The sequence below is a fragment of the Lynx canadensis genome, chromosome B1, assembly GCF_007474595.2.
Source record: "Lynx canadensis isolate LIC74 chromosome B1, mLynCan4.pri.v2, whole genome shotgun sequence".
NCBI lineage: Eukaryota > Metazoa > Chordata > Mammalia > Carnivora > Felidae > Lynx > Lynx canadensis.
This window is the reverse complement of record NC_044306.2, coordinates 129,753,778-129,771,359: the sequence shown is the minus strand read 5'-3', so window position 1 is coordinate 129,771,359 and position 17,582 is coordinate 129,753,778. Positions and strand designations below refer to the sequence as shown.

At 36.7% G+C, this 17,582-nt stretch overlaps 1 protein-coding gene across 1 annotated transcript in view; it reads right to left on the bottom strand.

The window, feature by feature from the left end:
• Positions 1 to 223: 223 nt before the first annotated feature.
• LOC115513031 (protein SET-like) overlaps positions 224 to 17,582 on the bottom strand; it is a 179,779-nt gene continuing 162,420 nt past the window's right edge. The window contains 4 exon segments of the mRNA XM_032593073.1: positions 224 to 464; positions 466 to 538; positions 541 to 744; positions 747 to 1,130. Coding sequence (XP_032448964.1) covers positions 224 to 464; positions 466 to 538; positions 541 to 744; positions 747 to 1,130 — 902 coding nt within the window.

Here is a 17,582-nt window from a genome sequence, read left to right as displayed (position 1 = left end):
AATTTGGAACAGAAAGGGGTAGAGATTCTTTTCCCACTGTATCCTGCTCAAGATTATTCCCCCCCAAAATAAGTTGAGAACCATGGTATAAAGGGAGAGAAAAGAGACTTCAAAAGAGGGTGAATGAGCACAAGAGGAGGAGGGGAAAAAAAAAAAGACTGCAAGTTGCTCCCAGGAACCGGAGAAAATTAAAAAAGGAAGCTTGGAATCCATCAGTGTTCCATTAGTCATCTTCTCCTTCATCCTCTTCTCCTTCCTCCCCCTCATCATCATCTTCATCTTCAGCTTCATCATCTCCTTCTTCATCAATATCTTCCAATCCTTCTTCTTCATCATCATCATCTTCTTCTTCTCGTTCCCCTTCATCATCCATATAGGGAACCAGGTAGTACTGTAACGGATTTGGCCAAATATCACCTTTGATGACCTCTCCTAACTCATCTGCACCCACATCAGAATGGTCAGGTGAAGAAGCTCTCTGGTTCCTCACGCTGTCTCTTCCTGCTGGCCTTATTCTATGTTTGACTTGAACGTTTGTCAGATCCTTTCCAGATTTCCATTTGATTTCAGTGGACTTTGAAGATAGATCATCACTCTCATTCCTACGATATTCTTTGGAGAGAACTTTATTTTCGAAGTGAGGGTTTTCATCAAAGTAAAAATCTATTCTGTAACCTGATTTAACATCTTTAAATTCTGTCACTTCAACTCTTGTCAAATAATGCAGTGCCTCTTCATCCTCCTCCCAAGCAGTGAAAGCACTTGTGGATGGTTCACAAATGTTGTTACCCCAAAATTTGGGATTTGGGCGATCAATTCCGACCTCTTCTGAAAAAATGGTTGGCAGAGTTGGTTATATTTCTGTTCTACCTTCAAAATCTCCCCACTGGCTTGTTCATTAAGTCTGTCTATTTCATTTTGTACTTCATCAATATGTTCAATTGCTTCCTTCTGTTCTTTTTCTCCTTTTGTCAAGTGCTGAGAGGTGGACGTCTCTTCTGGCTTGGGGGCAGCAGGCGGTCTCTGCTTCTTCGTTTGAGGTGGAAGCGAAGACTGGCGTTTGGGTACATGCCGTGAGGGAAGTCCACAAAACCCGGGCAGACGCCATTCTGGAAGAAGCTCTGAATACTCTATTTTTATTTATTTTTAAAGCTTTTATTTTTTTAAGTTATCTCTGTACTCAGTGTGGTGCTCAAATTCACAACCCCGAGATCAAGAGGCACATGCTGTACCTACTGAGCCACCCAGGCATCCCTAAACATCCTAATTTTAAACCTATAGTTTTTGCTAATAAATTATTTTTTTCTTTAGATGCCAACGTGTTTTTTTAAGGATAGATGTATAGTTTTAATGGATACATATAAATCAATTGGTGATATTTTCATTTTCAAGTAAATATGTTTTTTCCTGGTTTCAAGAACTCTTTTCTTATCAAAGCTGGTACAATCTCTGTTCCAGTATAATCAAGTCTTTAAAATACCAATCTGGGCTTTTCCTGAATTCTATGGCACATAAAAATAGAGGAAAAATCTAGAAATGTTTCTGGGGATATTTAAATACTCAAATGCCTTTATCTTTTTATTAAAAAGCACATAAATATTCAATAAGCAATCTCAAAAGAGTGGAATTAAAATATATCTAACGTTATAGGGCGCTTGGGAGGCTCAGTCATTAAGTGTCGGACTTCAGCTCAGGTCATGATCTCACAGTTCATGAGTCTGAGCCCTGAGTAGGCCTCTGTGTTGACAGTGTAAAGCCTGGAGACTGCTTCAGATCCTTTTTTCTCTCTCTCTCTCTCTCAAAAATAAATAAACGTTAAAAAAAACATTTTAATGTATCCAATGTTAGATTGTTCTAACAAGAATTGTTAGAATTCTTGTTAAGAAGGATCTTAGAATTTAAACAATTAACTCCAAATTCACTGATACTCTTTGTGTAACAAAATATGTCTTTATAAATTAATACTTAGGAGAGAGGAGTACACAATTTTGTTTTATTATGCATAAGCAATATTGAAAGTATGAATTATAATCTAACAGGAATTGATATCTCCAAAGTCTTTTTGTCAACCTACCATGAATAAATTTCATTAAGTGAGTATCATTGTGTGTTTGGTAGAGCATTGGACCCTGAGATAATACTTAATGATTTATTTATAACTGAGATTTTCCTTAAGTTAAATTTTCATTAAGGAAGTGATATATCTTAATAAATTTAAATACAGTGTTTATTTACTAAGCACTGAAAGAAGAACAAAAAAATATGGATTTGTTTCGGTGAGATATTTACCTTAACAGAAATAACTTATATTTTCCAGATGGTAGAAAAATAAATCTGATGTATAAAATATTATTTATAAACCTATATATTCAAATATAAACAATGGTATCAAAATTATTAAAATGATAAATATATAGGTCTTTAAAATATTTAATATTTAATTTGTTAAACATATAGATTTAAAATTGCAAACTAAATTGTATAGGAGTAAACAATCTTAAGTATTAAATCAGTCATTTATTAACCACTGGTTGAAACTATAATTAGAAGCATTCTTATGTGTAATTTAGCTGTGTTTTGAGATAACACAGTACAACAACTAGATATCACTTTCATCAAATATTTTTCAATTTTCTTTTAGGAGAGAAAAAATAAATTATTGCTAATAGAAAATTAATACTGAGATTGATAATAGGTGAATTATGTAGCAGAAAAAAAAACATTTCAAATGACTTAATAAAAATGTTTCTTATCTGAAGTGACTGGAAACCTAGGCAATCAACAAACGGAGCTATCGAACACCTGTTTCTTTCATCTGTGCTGTTCTATTTTCCCTGTTATCCCAAGGCTGGTAACCCACAGTAGAGAGATGACTACCTGTGAAAGTGTTTTTGTTTTGCTGTGTTTTTTCTTTTTGTATCTAATGGGAATGATGAAGAGAAATGAGAAAACATGTTCTCAAAAATAAACTCTAAATTCTTCCTTTCAAGTTTATGAGACCAAGTTCAGTCACATGACCATTTCTGGACTAATACCAGCTGCTAGAGGCAGGACATATATGGTTACTTTAGCGTTTCTTTTACTGCTGTTACTATGGCATACTTCTAAGTTTTTTACCGTCTCCCCTCCTTACAATGCATTTATTCCTTGAATCTATGTTTACATAGAATGTAACAGGGTTTTGCTTTCAAATCCAATCTGACAATCTCTACCTTTTAATAGTTGGTGTTAAAAATTGTAGGGGTGCCTGGGTGGCGCAGTCGGTTAAGCGTCCAACTTCAGCCAGGTCACTATCTCGCGGTCCGTGAGTTCGAGACCCGCGTCAGGCTCTGGGCTGATGGCTCAGAGCCTGGAGCCTGTTTCCGATTCTGTGTCTCCCTCTCTCTCTGCCCCTCCCCCGTTCATGCTCTGTCTCTCTCTGTCCCAAAAATAAATAAACGTTGAAGAAAAAAAAAATTAAAAATTGTACATTTAAGTGGTTATTGATACATCTGGACTAAAATGCATCAATTTCCCATGTGTTTCCAATTTGTTTCTTATGTTTTTTTTCTTTTATTTTTCCTCTTTCATCTTTTTTCTTCTTTTTTTGTTTCCCATTTTATCAGTGCTGTTCACTCAAGCTATAATTGTTGTTTTTTTCCTTTTCATGGTTTATAGTTTTTAAAATCCATACTTATCACAATTGTTTTTTTTATATCACTTCATGTACACTACATGAACTTTCCAAGAATGTACTTAAATTTTTCTCCCCATGGTATTTATGCTATTATTTGTCATACACTTTGGGACATAGGTACACTATGTTCCTTCAAAGAATTTTAAAGTTTTAGCACTTACATTTAGAACATTTAACCATTTAAAGTTTTTTTGTTTTGTTTTGTTTTGTTTGTTTGTTTTTTATGTGGTAGGAGGTAGGTATCCAAATTCATTTTTGTTGATGTCGCTATCCAATCCTCCCAACACCATTTCCCTTATCAAATGACTTCCAACCCTTGTTAGTAATCAATTGACCATAATATATAAGCTTATTTCTGGACTCTCAATTCCATCCCATTGATCTATATGGCTATTTTTATTATTTATGGGGAAGTGTGGCTCTTCCAACTTTGTTCTTCTTTATCAAGATTATTTTAGGATGATTTCTCTGCATTTCCATCTGAACTTTAGAATCAGCATGTCGATTTCTGAGAAAGGGTAGTTTTAATATTTTATAGAATTGAAGAAAGTCTGTAGACAGATTTGGGGGGTATTACCATCTTAACAATATTAAAACTCCCAATCCAAGAACATGGATGTTTTCCCCACTTATTTATTATTTATCTTTTTAACAATGCTTTGTAGATTTCAATATACACTTGCAATTATTTTTGAAAATTATATTCTGGTATTTTGTTCCTTTAGATCTGTTATAAATGGGATTTTTTAAATTTAATTCTCAGATTTTTCATTACATCTCTAGAGAAATATAAATGATTTTTGACAATTAATCTTGTATTCTTCAGCATTGCTGGGATCCTTTAATAGTTCTCATAAAGTCTTTATTCCCTTTATACTTTTAAGATTTTGTTTTTGACTTTCAATAGTTTCACCGTGATGTCTATAGTTGTGAATCTGTTTAATTTAGTCTACTTGGAGTTAATTAAGCTTTTTGAATGTATAGATTAGTATTATTCATCCTATTTGGGAAGTTTTTAGCCATTATTTCTTCAAATATTTTTCTGCTCCATTTTCTCTCCCTTCTCATTATGAGTATTCCACTTATGCTTATAATGGTGTGTTTAATGGTGTCTTATAATTCTCTGAGGCTCTGTTCAGTTTTCCTTATTCTTTTTTTTCCTGTTCTTTTGACTACATAATCTCTAATTACTTCTCTTCAATTTTGCTGATTTTTTCTTCTGCCACCTCAAATCTACCATTCAGCTCCTCTAGTATATGTTTCATTTCAATAATTTTGTATTAACCTCTAGAATTTCCATTTGGCACCTTTTTTTAAATAATTCCCATCTCTTTATTGATATCCTGTATTTGATTCTTTCAGCATAGCTTCTTTAGTTTCTAACACATGGTTAAGGTGGTTGTTTTGAAGTGATTTTCCTTCACCTGATCTAGGTACACCTATCAATATTACATGCGATTCCATAACAACTCCAGCCTGCTTATATGGAAAGCCTGATTTGTGACATTAAAAATCATGTAACATTCAGAAAATATCTCACAGCAATTTTCTTCAGTAGTTAAGATACTTCCTTTCAACATTTGCACAATGGTTGAAACTTTCTTTGAATCTGAAGTACAGGCTGATTTCTTCTTCTGCCCAATTCTGTGTCCTTCCCTTCCTTTGAAAGCATTAATCCTCAGAGCATCTTCTAATAAATATCTTGCAGACCAATCTCTGCTCCAAGTCTATTCCTGAGAAACACAACCTGCAAATATTTGTCTGTTGTATAAAATTTTCAAAAACATAAAGTTGTAGAGAAGAAAGTAAAAATAATCCATATAACTGACCATTCAGTTATTAAGTATACATTACATGTACCTTTAATAATTTTTCTGAGGTGCTTTTATAGTTACCTATACCACAAAAATATGATGGTACTATATATTTTGTTTTGTAACCTGCATTTTTATTTAACATATTGTGATTATCTCCTCGAACTTTAATTAATTTGAACTCCTACGAGCTGTTTCTGAAAATACTTCATTTACTTTATCAACATTAACACTGTGCATTACCAATAAAAATATTTACAATCTTGGCAAGAAAATAATATTTATTATTTTTATTACATTTTTAACATGCATGTTTTGATAGGTGTACCCAAAAAGGAATACATCTTATTTCCAGAGTTTTCTTTATCATTTATATTGTCACTATTTCTTTCCCTTGTATAAAACTCTAGTAACGACTGAGCTGCATAAAAAAGTTCAACTCATTACCTCATTCAATGTCCTATAAATATAGCCCACGTGATTCAGTAGATTCCCCTACTGAGAACATGACTGTGACATTAAAAAGCATGTTGGATATTTGGAGAAAATACCTTGCTGCAATATTAATTGGCATTGCATTTAACAAAATACAACATTCATTCTAATGAAAACTCTCCGATACATGGGCACATCCTTATCTCATAAAGGGAAGCTAGGGAAAAGCTACAGGGTTCTTTCTTTAATATCCTTCATTGTGAAAAAGTGAATGGTTTCCCTCCTAAATTCAGGAACAAAGAAGGAATAACTGCTCTCAACACTTTACTAACATTGTATTTATACTTCTGGGCAGTAAGGTAAATAAGAAAACATTAAGCACATCGATTTTGGAAACGAAGAAGTAAATTCTACTTGTTTGAAAATGGAATGATCATCTATGGAAAGAATTCTATGGAACATGTTAAAAACTATTAGAAATACTGTTACTAATTTCGCATACAATGTAATATACAGTAACAATTGCATTTCTATGTACTAACAAAAAAGTCAAAAATGAAAAATAATACATTTTAAAAGAGCGTTAACATTTTGGAATAATTAAAGGTAAAAAATGACCAAAGTTGTAAAAAGTGTATACAGTAAAATCTATAAATCAAATCTAAAGAAATTGAAGACAGGGACCTAAACACATTGAGAGATAGGCAGCTTTAATGCAACAACATAGATAAAAGGTCAGTTCTGCCTAAATTGACTTATAGGTTTAGTGTAATCCCAGTCAGAATCCCAGTAGGCTTTGTAGATACCGACAAGCTGACTTATTACAAAGGTAGTCATCAAGAGAGTGAATACTGTGTTAAAAATGGACAAATAGAGCAGTGGAACACAACATTAAATCAACTAACAGACCCATACATTATTTTTGACAAAGCTCAAAGGCAATTCTTTGAAGAAAAGTAACAATTTCAGCAAATATATACAAACAAATTTTGATCCATACTTCTCCCTGTATAGAAGTCTTAACTCAAATTGGATCATAGATCTATGTGTAAAACTAAAAACTTAAAATTTTGAGAAAAATACATGGGAGAAAAATCTCTTGAGTTGGACAATATTTTTTAGACACCAAAAGTATGATCCATGAAATAAATAAATAAATAAATAAATAGATTTCATCAAAATTAAGCTGCAGGAAAAACACTAAGAAAATGAAAACAAGTTCAAGTCACACACTGGACAAGCTATAAGCCATTTAAATATGTACAAAAGATCTGAAGGCACACATAATGAAAGAAGATACATGGATTACAAACAAGCAAATAAAATATGTTCAACACCATTAGTCATTAGAAAAATACCATTTAAGGGGTTCCTGGGTGGCTCAGTCAGTTAAATGTCCAACTCTTGGTTTTAGTTCAGGTCAGGATCTCATGACTTCACGGGTTCAGGGGTTTGAGCACCTGCTCTGACAGTGTGGAGCCTGCTTGTGATTCTCTCTCTCCCTCTCTCTCTTCCCCTCCCCCACTCATGCTGTCTGTCTTTCAAAATAAATAAATAGACTTAAAATAAAAAAGAAAAATGCCATTTAAAATGACAATGAAATACCACTACGTACCTAGTGGAATGATTCTATAATAGAACCACTCCACTGCTAGGAAGAGTGTTTCCCAAACTTTATAGGTACTAATCATTTTACTTCAAGGCATTTTCCAAAATAAGTGAAAGCATATGTCCATAGAAAGAATTTTTACATGAAACAGCTTTATTTTTAATAATTTCAAATTGCTAACAACAGCCAAAATATCCATGAACAGGCGAATAGACAAGCAAGTGATGGTATATTCGTACAATGGACTACTGCTCAGCAATAAAATGGAGTGGCCTATTAATATATTCAGCAGCATAAATGACTCTCCAAATAATTATGCTGAGTAAAAGTAGCCAGACAATAAGGAGTAGGTATTTTGTTCCATTTATATAAAATGTTATATATTTTATTCAAACTAATATTCAGTATTCAAATATTCAATAATATTCAAACTAATAAATATTAAGAGAAAGCAGGTCAATGGTTGTCTGGTGAAGGGTATGGGTTATAGAAGGATGAGAGGAAGAGATTAGAAAAGAGGACTTTTGGATGTAAGAGTTATGTTCATGATCTTAATTGTGGTGATGGCTTCAAGGCACATATGTATATAAGAACTAATCAAATTGTGTAATTTAAACATTTACAGTGATTTTATAGCAATTATACTTCAAATTTTGCTTTAACTTTGTGTAATACAATCCATGAATTAAATGTTACCTATATTACTTATATACTATAGTTATTTAAAATATATAGGTTTTATATTATTATAGAATAAAGAAATTAATCTGTACAAATACAGAATTAACCATTAATTATCTCTCTTTATGGCATAATGAACCAGTAGGAAAAAATTAAGACAATGGTGATAGACAGGAGTTAAAGCACTTGAAATAGCATGTCATTTGCAGAGAAACATGCATATCAAGCACTAATGTATATTACTGTGTGCTGATACATGAATGAAGCATTAGTGTATTTTAACTACATATGGTGTTGGAGGTCACCAATGAGGTCACCAATGGCCTTTATTAAAAATCAATATTTCATGCACCTGTGTGATATTCTGAGTATATATTAATAGGCCTAGAAAAGTGCCTGGCACAATGTAGACACTCAGTAAATATTTGTTGCAGAAGTACTGCTTGAAGCCTTTAAAAATCACCTTGAGAGGATTCTGGGAAGATGGCGGCGTAGGAGGACGCTGGGCTCACCGCGCGTCCTGCTGATCACTTAGATTCCACCTACACCTGCCTAAATAACCCAGAAAACCGCCAGAGGATTAGCAGAAGGGAGTCACCGGACCCAAGTGCAGACGAGAGGCCCACGGAAGAGGGTAGGAAGGGCGGCGAGGCGGTGCGCGCTCCACGGACTGGCGGGAGGGAGCCAGGGCGGAAGGGCGGCTCGCCAGCCAAGCAGAGCCCCCGAGTCCGGCTTGCAAAAGCGGAGGGGCCTGACAGACTGTGTTCAGACAGCAAGCGCAACTTAGCGTCTGGGAGGTCATAAGTTAACAGCTCTGCTCGGAAAGCGGGAAGGCTGGAGGACAAAGGGAGGGTGAGCTGCGGAGCCCCCGGACGACAGAGCTCAGTTTGGCGGGGAACAAAGGCGCTCGCCAGCTCCATCTCCCCCGCCCATCCCCCAGCCAAAATCCCAAAGGGAACCCTTTCCGGCCAGGGAAATTGCTCGCTCCGCCAAACACCCAACTCTGTGCTTCTGCGGAGCCAAACCTCCGGCAGCGGATCTGACTCCCTCCGGCTGCCACAGGGCCCCTCCTGAAGTGGATCACCTAAGGAGAAGCGAGCTAAGCCTGCCCCCCCTGCCGCCGTGCACCTTGCCTACCCACCCCAGCTAATACGCCAGATCCCCAGCACCACAAGCCTGGCAGTGTGCAAGTAGCCCAGATGGGCCACACCACCCCACAGGGAATCCCGCCCCTAGGAAAGGGGAAGAGAAGGCACACACCAGTCTGACTGTGGCCCCAGCGGTGGGCTGGGGGCAGACATCAGGACTGACTGCGGCCCCGCCCACCAACTCCAGTTATACACCACAGCACAGGGGAAGTGCCCTGCAGGTCCTCACCACACCAGGGACTATCCAAAATGACCAAGCGGAAGAATTCCCCTCAGAAGAATCTCCAGGAAATAACAACAGCTAATGAGCTGATCAAAAAGGATTTAAATAATATAACAGAAAGTGAATTTAGAATAATAGTCATAAAATTAATCGCTGGGCTGGAAAACAGCATACAGGACAGCAGAGAATCTCTTGCTACAGAGATCAAGGGACTAAGGAACAGTCACGAGGAGCTGAAAAACGCTTTAAAGGAAATGCAAAACAAAATGCAAACCACCACGGCTCGGATGGAAGAGGCAGAGGAGAGAATAGGTGAACTAGAAGATAAAGTTATGGAAAAAGAGGAAGCTGAGAAAAAGAGAGATAAAAAAATCCAGGAGTATGAGGGGAAAATTAGAGAACTAAGTGATACACTAAAAAGAAATAATATACGCATAATTGGTATCCCAGAGGAGGAAGAGAGAGGGAAAGGTGCTGAAGGGGTACTTGAAGAAATCATAGCTGAGAACTTCCCTGAACTGGGGAAGGAAAAAGGCATTGAAATCCAAGAGGCACAGAGAACTCCCTTCAGACGTAACTTGAATCGATCTTCTGCAGGACATATCATAGTGAAACTGGCAAAATACAAGGATAAAGAGAAAATTCTGAAAGCAGCAAGGGGTAAACGTGCCCTCACATATAAAGGGAGACCTATAAGACTCGTGACTGATCTCTCTTTTGAAACTTGGCAGGCCAGAAAGAATTGGCACGAGATTTTCAGTGTGCTAGACAGCAAAAATATGCAGCCGAGAATCCTTTATCCAGCAAGTCTGTCATTTAGAATAGAAGGAGAGATAAAGGTCTTCCCAAACAAACAAAAACTGAAGGAATTTGTCACCACTAAACCAGCCCTACAAGAGATCCTAAGGGGGACCCTGTGAGACAAAGTACCAGAGACATCACTACAAGCATAAAACATGCAGACATCACAATGACTCTAAACCCGTATCTTTCTATAATAACACTGAATGTAAATGGATTAAATGCGCCAACCAAAAGACATAGGGTATCAGAATGGATAAAAAAACAAGACCCATCTATTTGCTGTCTACAAGAGACTCATTTTAGACCTGAGGACACCTTTAGATTCAGAGTGAGGGGATGGAGAACTATTTATCATGCTACTGGAAGCCAAAAGAAAGCTGGAGTAGCCATACTTATATCAGACAAACTAGACTTTAAATTAAAGGCTGTAACAAGAGATGAAGAAGGACATTATATAATAGTTACAGGGTCTATCCATCAAGAAGAGCTAACAATTATAAATGTCTATGCGCCGAATACCGGAGCCCCCAAATATATAAAACAATTATTCATAAACAGAAGCAACCTTATTGATAAGAATGTGGTAATTGCAGGGGACTTTAACACCCCACTTACAGAAAAGGATAGATCATCTAGACACACGGTCAGTAAAGAAACAAGGGCCCTGAATGAGACATTGGATCAGATGGACTTGACAGATATATTTAGAACTCTGCATCCCAAAGCAACAGAATATACTTTCTTCTCGAGTGCACATGGAACATTCTCCAAGATAGATCATATACTGGGTCACAAAACAGCCCTTCATAAGTTTACAAGAATTGAAATTATACCATGCATACTTTCAGACCACAATGCTGTGAAGCTTGAAATCAACCACAGGAAAAAGTCTGGAAAGCCTCCAAAAGCATGGAGGTTAAAGAACACCCTACTGACGAATAAGTGGGTCAACCAGGCAATTAGAGAAGAAATCAAAAAATATATGGAAACAAACGAAAATGAAAATACAACAATCCAAACGCTTTGGGACGCAGCGAAGGCAGTCCTGAGAGGGAAATACATTGCAATCCAGGCCTATCTCAAGAAACAAGAAAAATCCCAAATACAAAATCTAACAGCACACCTAAAGGAAATAGAAGCAGAACAGCAAAGGCAGCCTAAACCCAGCAGAAGAAGAGAAATAATAAAGATCAGAGCAGAAATAAACAATATAGAATCTAAAAAAACTGTAGAGCAGATCAACGAAACCAAGAGTTGGTTTTTTGAAAAAATAAACAAAATTGACAAACCTCTAGCCAGGCTTCTCCAAAAGAAAAGGGAGATGACCCAAATAGATAAAATCATGAATGAAAATGGAATGATTACAACCAATCCCTCAGAGATACAAACAATTATCAGGGAATACTATGAAAAATTATATGCCAACAAATTGGACAACCTGGAAGAAATGGACACATTCCTGAACACCCACACTCTTCCAAAACTCAATCAGGAGGAAATAGAAAGCTTGAACAGACCCATAACCAGCGAAGAAATTGAATCGGTTATCAAAAATCTCCCAACAAATAAGAGTCCAGGACCGGATGGCTTCCCAGGGGAGTTCTACCAGACGTTTAAAGCAGAAATAATACCTATCCTTCTCAAGCTATTCCAAGAAATAGAAAGGGAAGGAAAACTTCCAGACTCATTCTATGAAGCCAGTATTACTTTGATTCCTAAACCAGACAGAGACCCAGTAAAAAAAGAGAACTACAGGCCAATATCCCTGATGAATATGGATGCAAAAATTCTCAATAAGATACTAGCAAATCGAATTCAACAGCATATAAAAAGAATTATTCACCATGATCAAGTGGGATTCATTCCTGGGATGCAGGGCTGGTTCAACATTCTCAAATCAATCAACGTGATACATCACATTAACAAAAAAAAAGAGAAGAACCATATGATCCTGTCAATCGATGCAGAAAAGGCCTTTGACAAAATCCAGCACCCTTTCTTAATAAAAACCCTTGAGAAAGTCGGGATAGAAGGAACATACTTAAAGATCATAAAAGCCATTTATGAAAAGCCCACAGCTAACATCATCCTCAACGGGGAAAAACTGAAAGCTTTTACCCTGAGATCAGGAACACGACAGGGATGCCCACTCTCACCGCTGTTGTTTAACATAGTGCTGGAAGTTCTAGCATCAGCAATCAGACAACAAAAGGAAATCAAAGGCATCACAATTGGCAAAGATGAAGTCAAGCTTTCGCTTTTTGCAGACGACATGATATTATACATGGACAATCCGATAGACTCCACCAAAAGTCTGCTAGAACTGATACATGAATTCAGCAAAGTTGCAGGATACAAAATCAATGTACAGAAATCAGTTGCATTCTTATACACTAACAATGAAGCAACAGAAAGACAAATAAAGAAAATGATCCCATTCACAATTGCACCAAGAAGCATAAAATACCTAGGAATAAATCTAACCAAAGATGTAAAGGATCTGTATGCTGAAAACTATAGAAAGCTTATGAAGGTAATTGAAGAAGATTTAAAGAAATGGAAAGACATTCCCTGCTCATGGATTGGAAAAATAAATATTGTCAAAATGTCAATACTACCCAAAGCTATCTACACATTCAATGCAATCCCAATCAAAATTGCACCAGCATTCTTCTCGAAATTAGAACAAGCAATCCTAAAATTCATATGGAACCACAAAAGGCCCCGAATAGCCAAAGGAATTTTGAAGAAGAAGACCAAAGCAGGAGGCATCACAATCCCAGACTTTAGCCTCTACTACAAAGCTGTCATCATCAAGACAGCATGGTATTGGCACAAAAACAGACACACAGACCAATGGAATAGAATAGAAACCCCAGAACTAGACCCACAAACGTATGGCCAACTCATCTTTGACAAAGCAGGAAAGAACATCCAATGGAAAAAAGACAGCCTCTTTAACAAATGGTGCTGGGAGAACTGGACAGCAACATGCAGAAGGTTGAAACTAGACCACTTTCTCACACCATTTACAAAAATAAACTCAAAATGGATAAAGGACCTAAATGTGAGACAGGAAACCATCAAAACATTAGAGGAGAAAGCAGGAAAAGACCTCTCTGACCTCAGCCGTAGCAATCTCTTACTCGACACATCCCCAAAGGCAAGGGAATTAAAAGCAAAAGTGAATTACTGGGACCTTATGAAGATAAAAAGCTTCTGCACAGCAAAGGAAACAACCAACAAAACTAAAAGGCAACCAACGGAATGGGAAAAGATATTTGCAAATGACATATCGGACAAAGGGCTAGTATCTAAAATCTATAAAGAGTTCACCAAACTCCACACCTGAAAAACAAATAACCCAGTGAAGAAATGGGCAGAAAACATGAATAGACACTTCTCTAAAGAAGACATCCAGATGGCCAACAGGCACATGAAAAGATGTTCAGCGTCGCTCCTTATCAGGGAAATACAAATCAAAACCACACTCAGGTATCACCTCACGCCAGTCAGAGTGGCCAAAATGAACAAATCAGGAGACTATAGATGCTGGAGAGGATGTGGAGAAACGGGAACCCTCTTGCACTGTTGGTGGGAATGCAAATTGGTGCAGCCGCTCTGGAAAGCAGTGTGGAGGTTCCTCAGAAAATTAAAAATAGACCTACCCTATGACCCAGCAATAGCACTGCTAGGAATTTATCCAAGGGATACAGGAGTACTGATGCATAGGAGCACTTGTACCCCAATGTTCATAGCAGCACTCTCAACAATAGCCAAATTATGGAAAGAGCCTAAATGTCCATCAACTGATGAATGGATAAAGAAATTGTGGTATATATACACAATGGAATACTATGTGGCAATGAGAAAAAATGAAATATGGCCTTTTGTAGCAACGTGGATGGAACTGGAGAGTGTAATGCTAACTGGAGAGTGTAATACAGAGAAAGACAGATACCATATGGTTTTACTCTTATGTGGATCCTGAGAAACTTAACAGGAACCCATGGGGGAGGGGAAGGAAAAAAAAAAAAAAAAGAGGTTATAGTGGGAGAGAGCCAAAGCATAAGAGACTGTTAAAAACTGAGAACAAACTGAGGGTTGATGGGGGGTGGGAGGGAGGGGAGGGTGGGTGATGGGTATTGAGGAGGGCACCTTTTGGGATGAGCACTGGGTGTTGTATGGAAACCAATTTGTCAATAAATTTCATATTAAAAAAAAATAAATAAATAAATACCAAAAAAAAAAATCACCTTGAAATGTATTAATTCTTAAAATGTAATACTTTAATACCAATTAGAAGTAACATTTTTACATAGGTGAACTATTTAAAAGATGCATCTTGGGTTACCTATAATAGATTATTTCTTCCTTGTCTAAAAACATAAGATTTCTCATTCTCCCAACCAGAGCTTGTCTCATTAATTTTCCCTTGAGTCTGAGTAGTGTTTAGTGATGCTATCTTGACTACCTCCCTGGGTACCCTATTAGACTGCTTCATTGACCTCATGACTAAGAATTTCTTCATCTTATCTAGTTTAAGTATTCTCTCTTCATGTTTCGGACCATTACTTCTTGTCTTACCATCTTTAACTATCTTGAGTAATTCATCCCCTCGGGAATTTTAGCTACCCATAAATATAATAAAAAGAACAAGCCATATCTCATTGGATGACAGTTTGTGAAAATTGAGACAACTCTATTCTAGTGATAGCAGTACTCTAGGGCATGCAGAGAGCACTGGTGAAGGAAAAAAATATCCCTGGTGTGCTGACTTGAGGCAAGGTCACTAAATTTTATATGCATAGATCCCTGAAGCTACTCTTCATTTACCAAACAGATAATTTTTAATTTTTAATTAAACAATTTTTAATTATGTCTTTTATGATATCTATTTTCCCTTTGAACTATGCCCATAGGTAGTACCGCTTCTCTCTAAATGATGATTAAAAAAAGAAGAGAGGTTGAGGGATGTCAGAATGAATTTTATTGTAAATAACTAAATATTATCATTTTGTGGCAACTTCTCTATAGATCTTACTTTTGATTTTTCAAAGGATTCCTTTTGTTTTGTTTTGTTTTGTTTTTTGTAGATCTTAGTAAATTCAAGTCCATATGATTTAAAATAATGACCCACTGGGGTCACTGAAAATATTTTGGCTTGGGAAGTAGAATTTAAGAAACAAAATAAATGAGCAAAGGGGAAAAAAAGAGAGAGACAGAGGCAAATCAAGAAATGGATCTTAACTATTGAGAACAAACTAATGTTTACCACAGGGGAAGTAGGTCAGGGGATGGGTTAAATCGGTGATGGGGATTAAGGAGTGCACTTGTAATGAGCACTGGGTGTTGTATCGAAGGGTTGAATCACTATCTTGTACACCTGAAGCTAATATTATACTGCTTGCTAACTGGCTTGAATTTAGATAAAAACTTTTTCTAAAAAGTTTCAGTGGACTGTAAACTCTTTTGAAAATTTCCCAAATATGAAAGCTTAAAAATATACTATGTGTGCTGAAACCAACATACATATATTTCCTAGCATACATTATTTGTCCCTGGCAGAGTAGACTTTATCTAAACTATCTTGCTCATCAAGTTTCACTTCAAGTTTATTTCCACATGGTATAAAGCAATCTAAACTATAGTGTCAGAAATTCTACACAATTTTGATCTGTTCCCTGCCTTTTAAGACCCACTTTCAAATCTCCCAGCACAGGTCCTCATTCTATAAACACTTTTCTCTAATTTCTTGTTACATATTTATTTAGTTAGTTTTTATAAATCATGACATTTAAAATATATTTGTGGGAGAGAGAGAAAGCACAGCGGTAAAAGGGCGGAGAGAGAGGGAGACAGGATCCCAAGTGGGCTCCATGCTAACAGCAGACAGCCAATGCAGGGCTGGAACTCACCAAATGCGAGATCATGACTTGAGCCAAAGTTGGATGCTAAGCCGACTGAGCCACCCAGATGCCCCTCTGATCTCTTCTTTCTGAGACTCTTTTAAGATCATCAAAACAATATTTTTCATTGAGGGGAAGGAAAAAAAAAAAAAAAGAGGTTAGAGTGGGAGAGAGCCAAAGCATAAGAGAATGTTAAAAACTGAGAACAAACTGAGGGTTGATGGGGGGTGGGAGGGAGGGGAGGGTGGGTGATGGGTATTGAGGAGGGCACCTTTTGGGATGAGCACTGGGTGTTGTATGGAAACCAATTTGTCAATAAATTTCATATATATAAAAAAAAATACAGTAAGTCCACTACACTTAGTTTTGCTTGATTACCAGGTTTTTCTTTTTTTATTATTAAAAAAAATTAACATTTATTTTTTTTTTGAGAGAGAGACAGAATGTGAGCAGGAGATGGGCAGAGAGAGAGCGGGGAGACACAGAATCTGAAGCAGGCTCCAGGCTCCGAGCTTTCAGCACAGAGCCTGACATGGGGCTCAAACCCATGGACCACAAATTCATGACCTGAGCCAAAGTCAGTGGCTTAATCAACTGAGCCACCCAGGTGCCCCCTTTACCAGGTTTTTCTCATGGCCATGTAAAGTGTTGACAGGTGACATTTACATACCACACATTCATCTAGTAATCACTCTGATTTTTAGATATGGAAACAATGTAAAATACTTTATGACAGTTTGAACAGAAGATTACACACTTTCACTGGTAATAGTTTTTTTGATGTTCATGATACAATTTTGTGTCCTGTTGTAGGTTGAGTTATGTCCCCATCAAAGATATGTCTAAATCCTAATCTTGGTACCTGTGAATGTGACCTCACTTATAAATAGGAACTTTGTAGATATAATCAAGTTAAGATAAAATTACACTGCAACAGAATGGGCTCTCATCTAATAACTGGTATCCGCATGAGAAGATATTCTGCCTCAAGACTGACGTATGAACTCCTACATGAGTTTCTGGTCTGTCAACATGCCCTAAAGATCTAGCACTTACCAATTGCTACAATCACAAAGGCCTGTTGCTTAAAGTCTCTTCATGGATGGATGGACAAATGAATGGATGGATGGATGGATGGATGGATGGATGGAGATAAATGATACAGAACTATATATAGACATAAATAAAGATATAGCTATAGACACAGGGACAAATATAGATAGATATATAGATACAGATATATTGATACAGATATAATCTCCTAGTGGTTCTGTTTCTCTGGA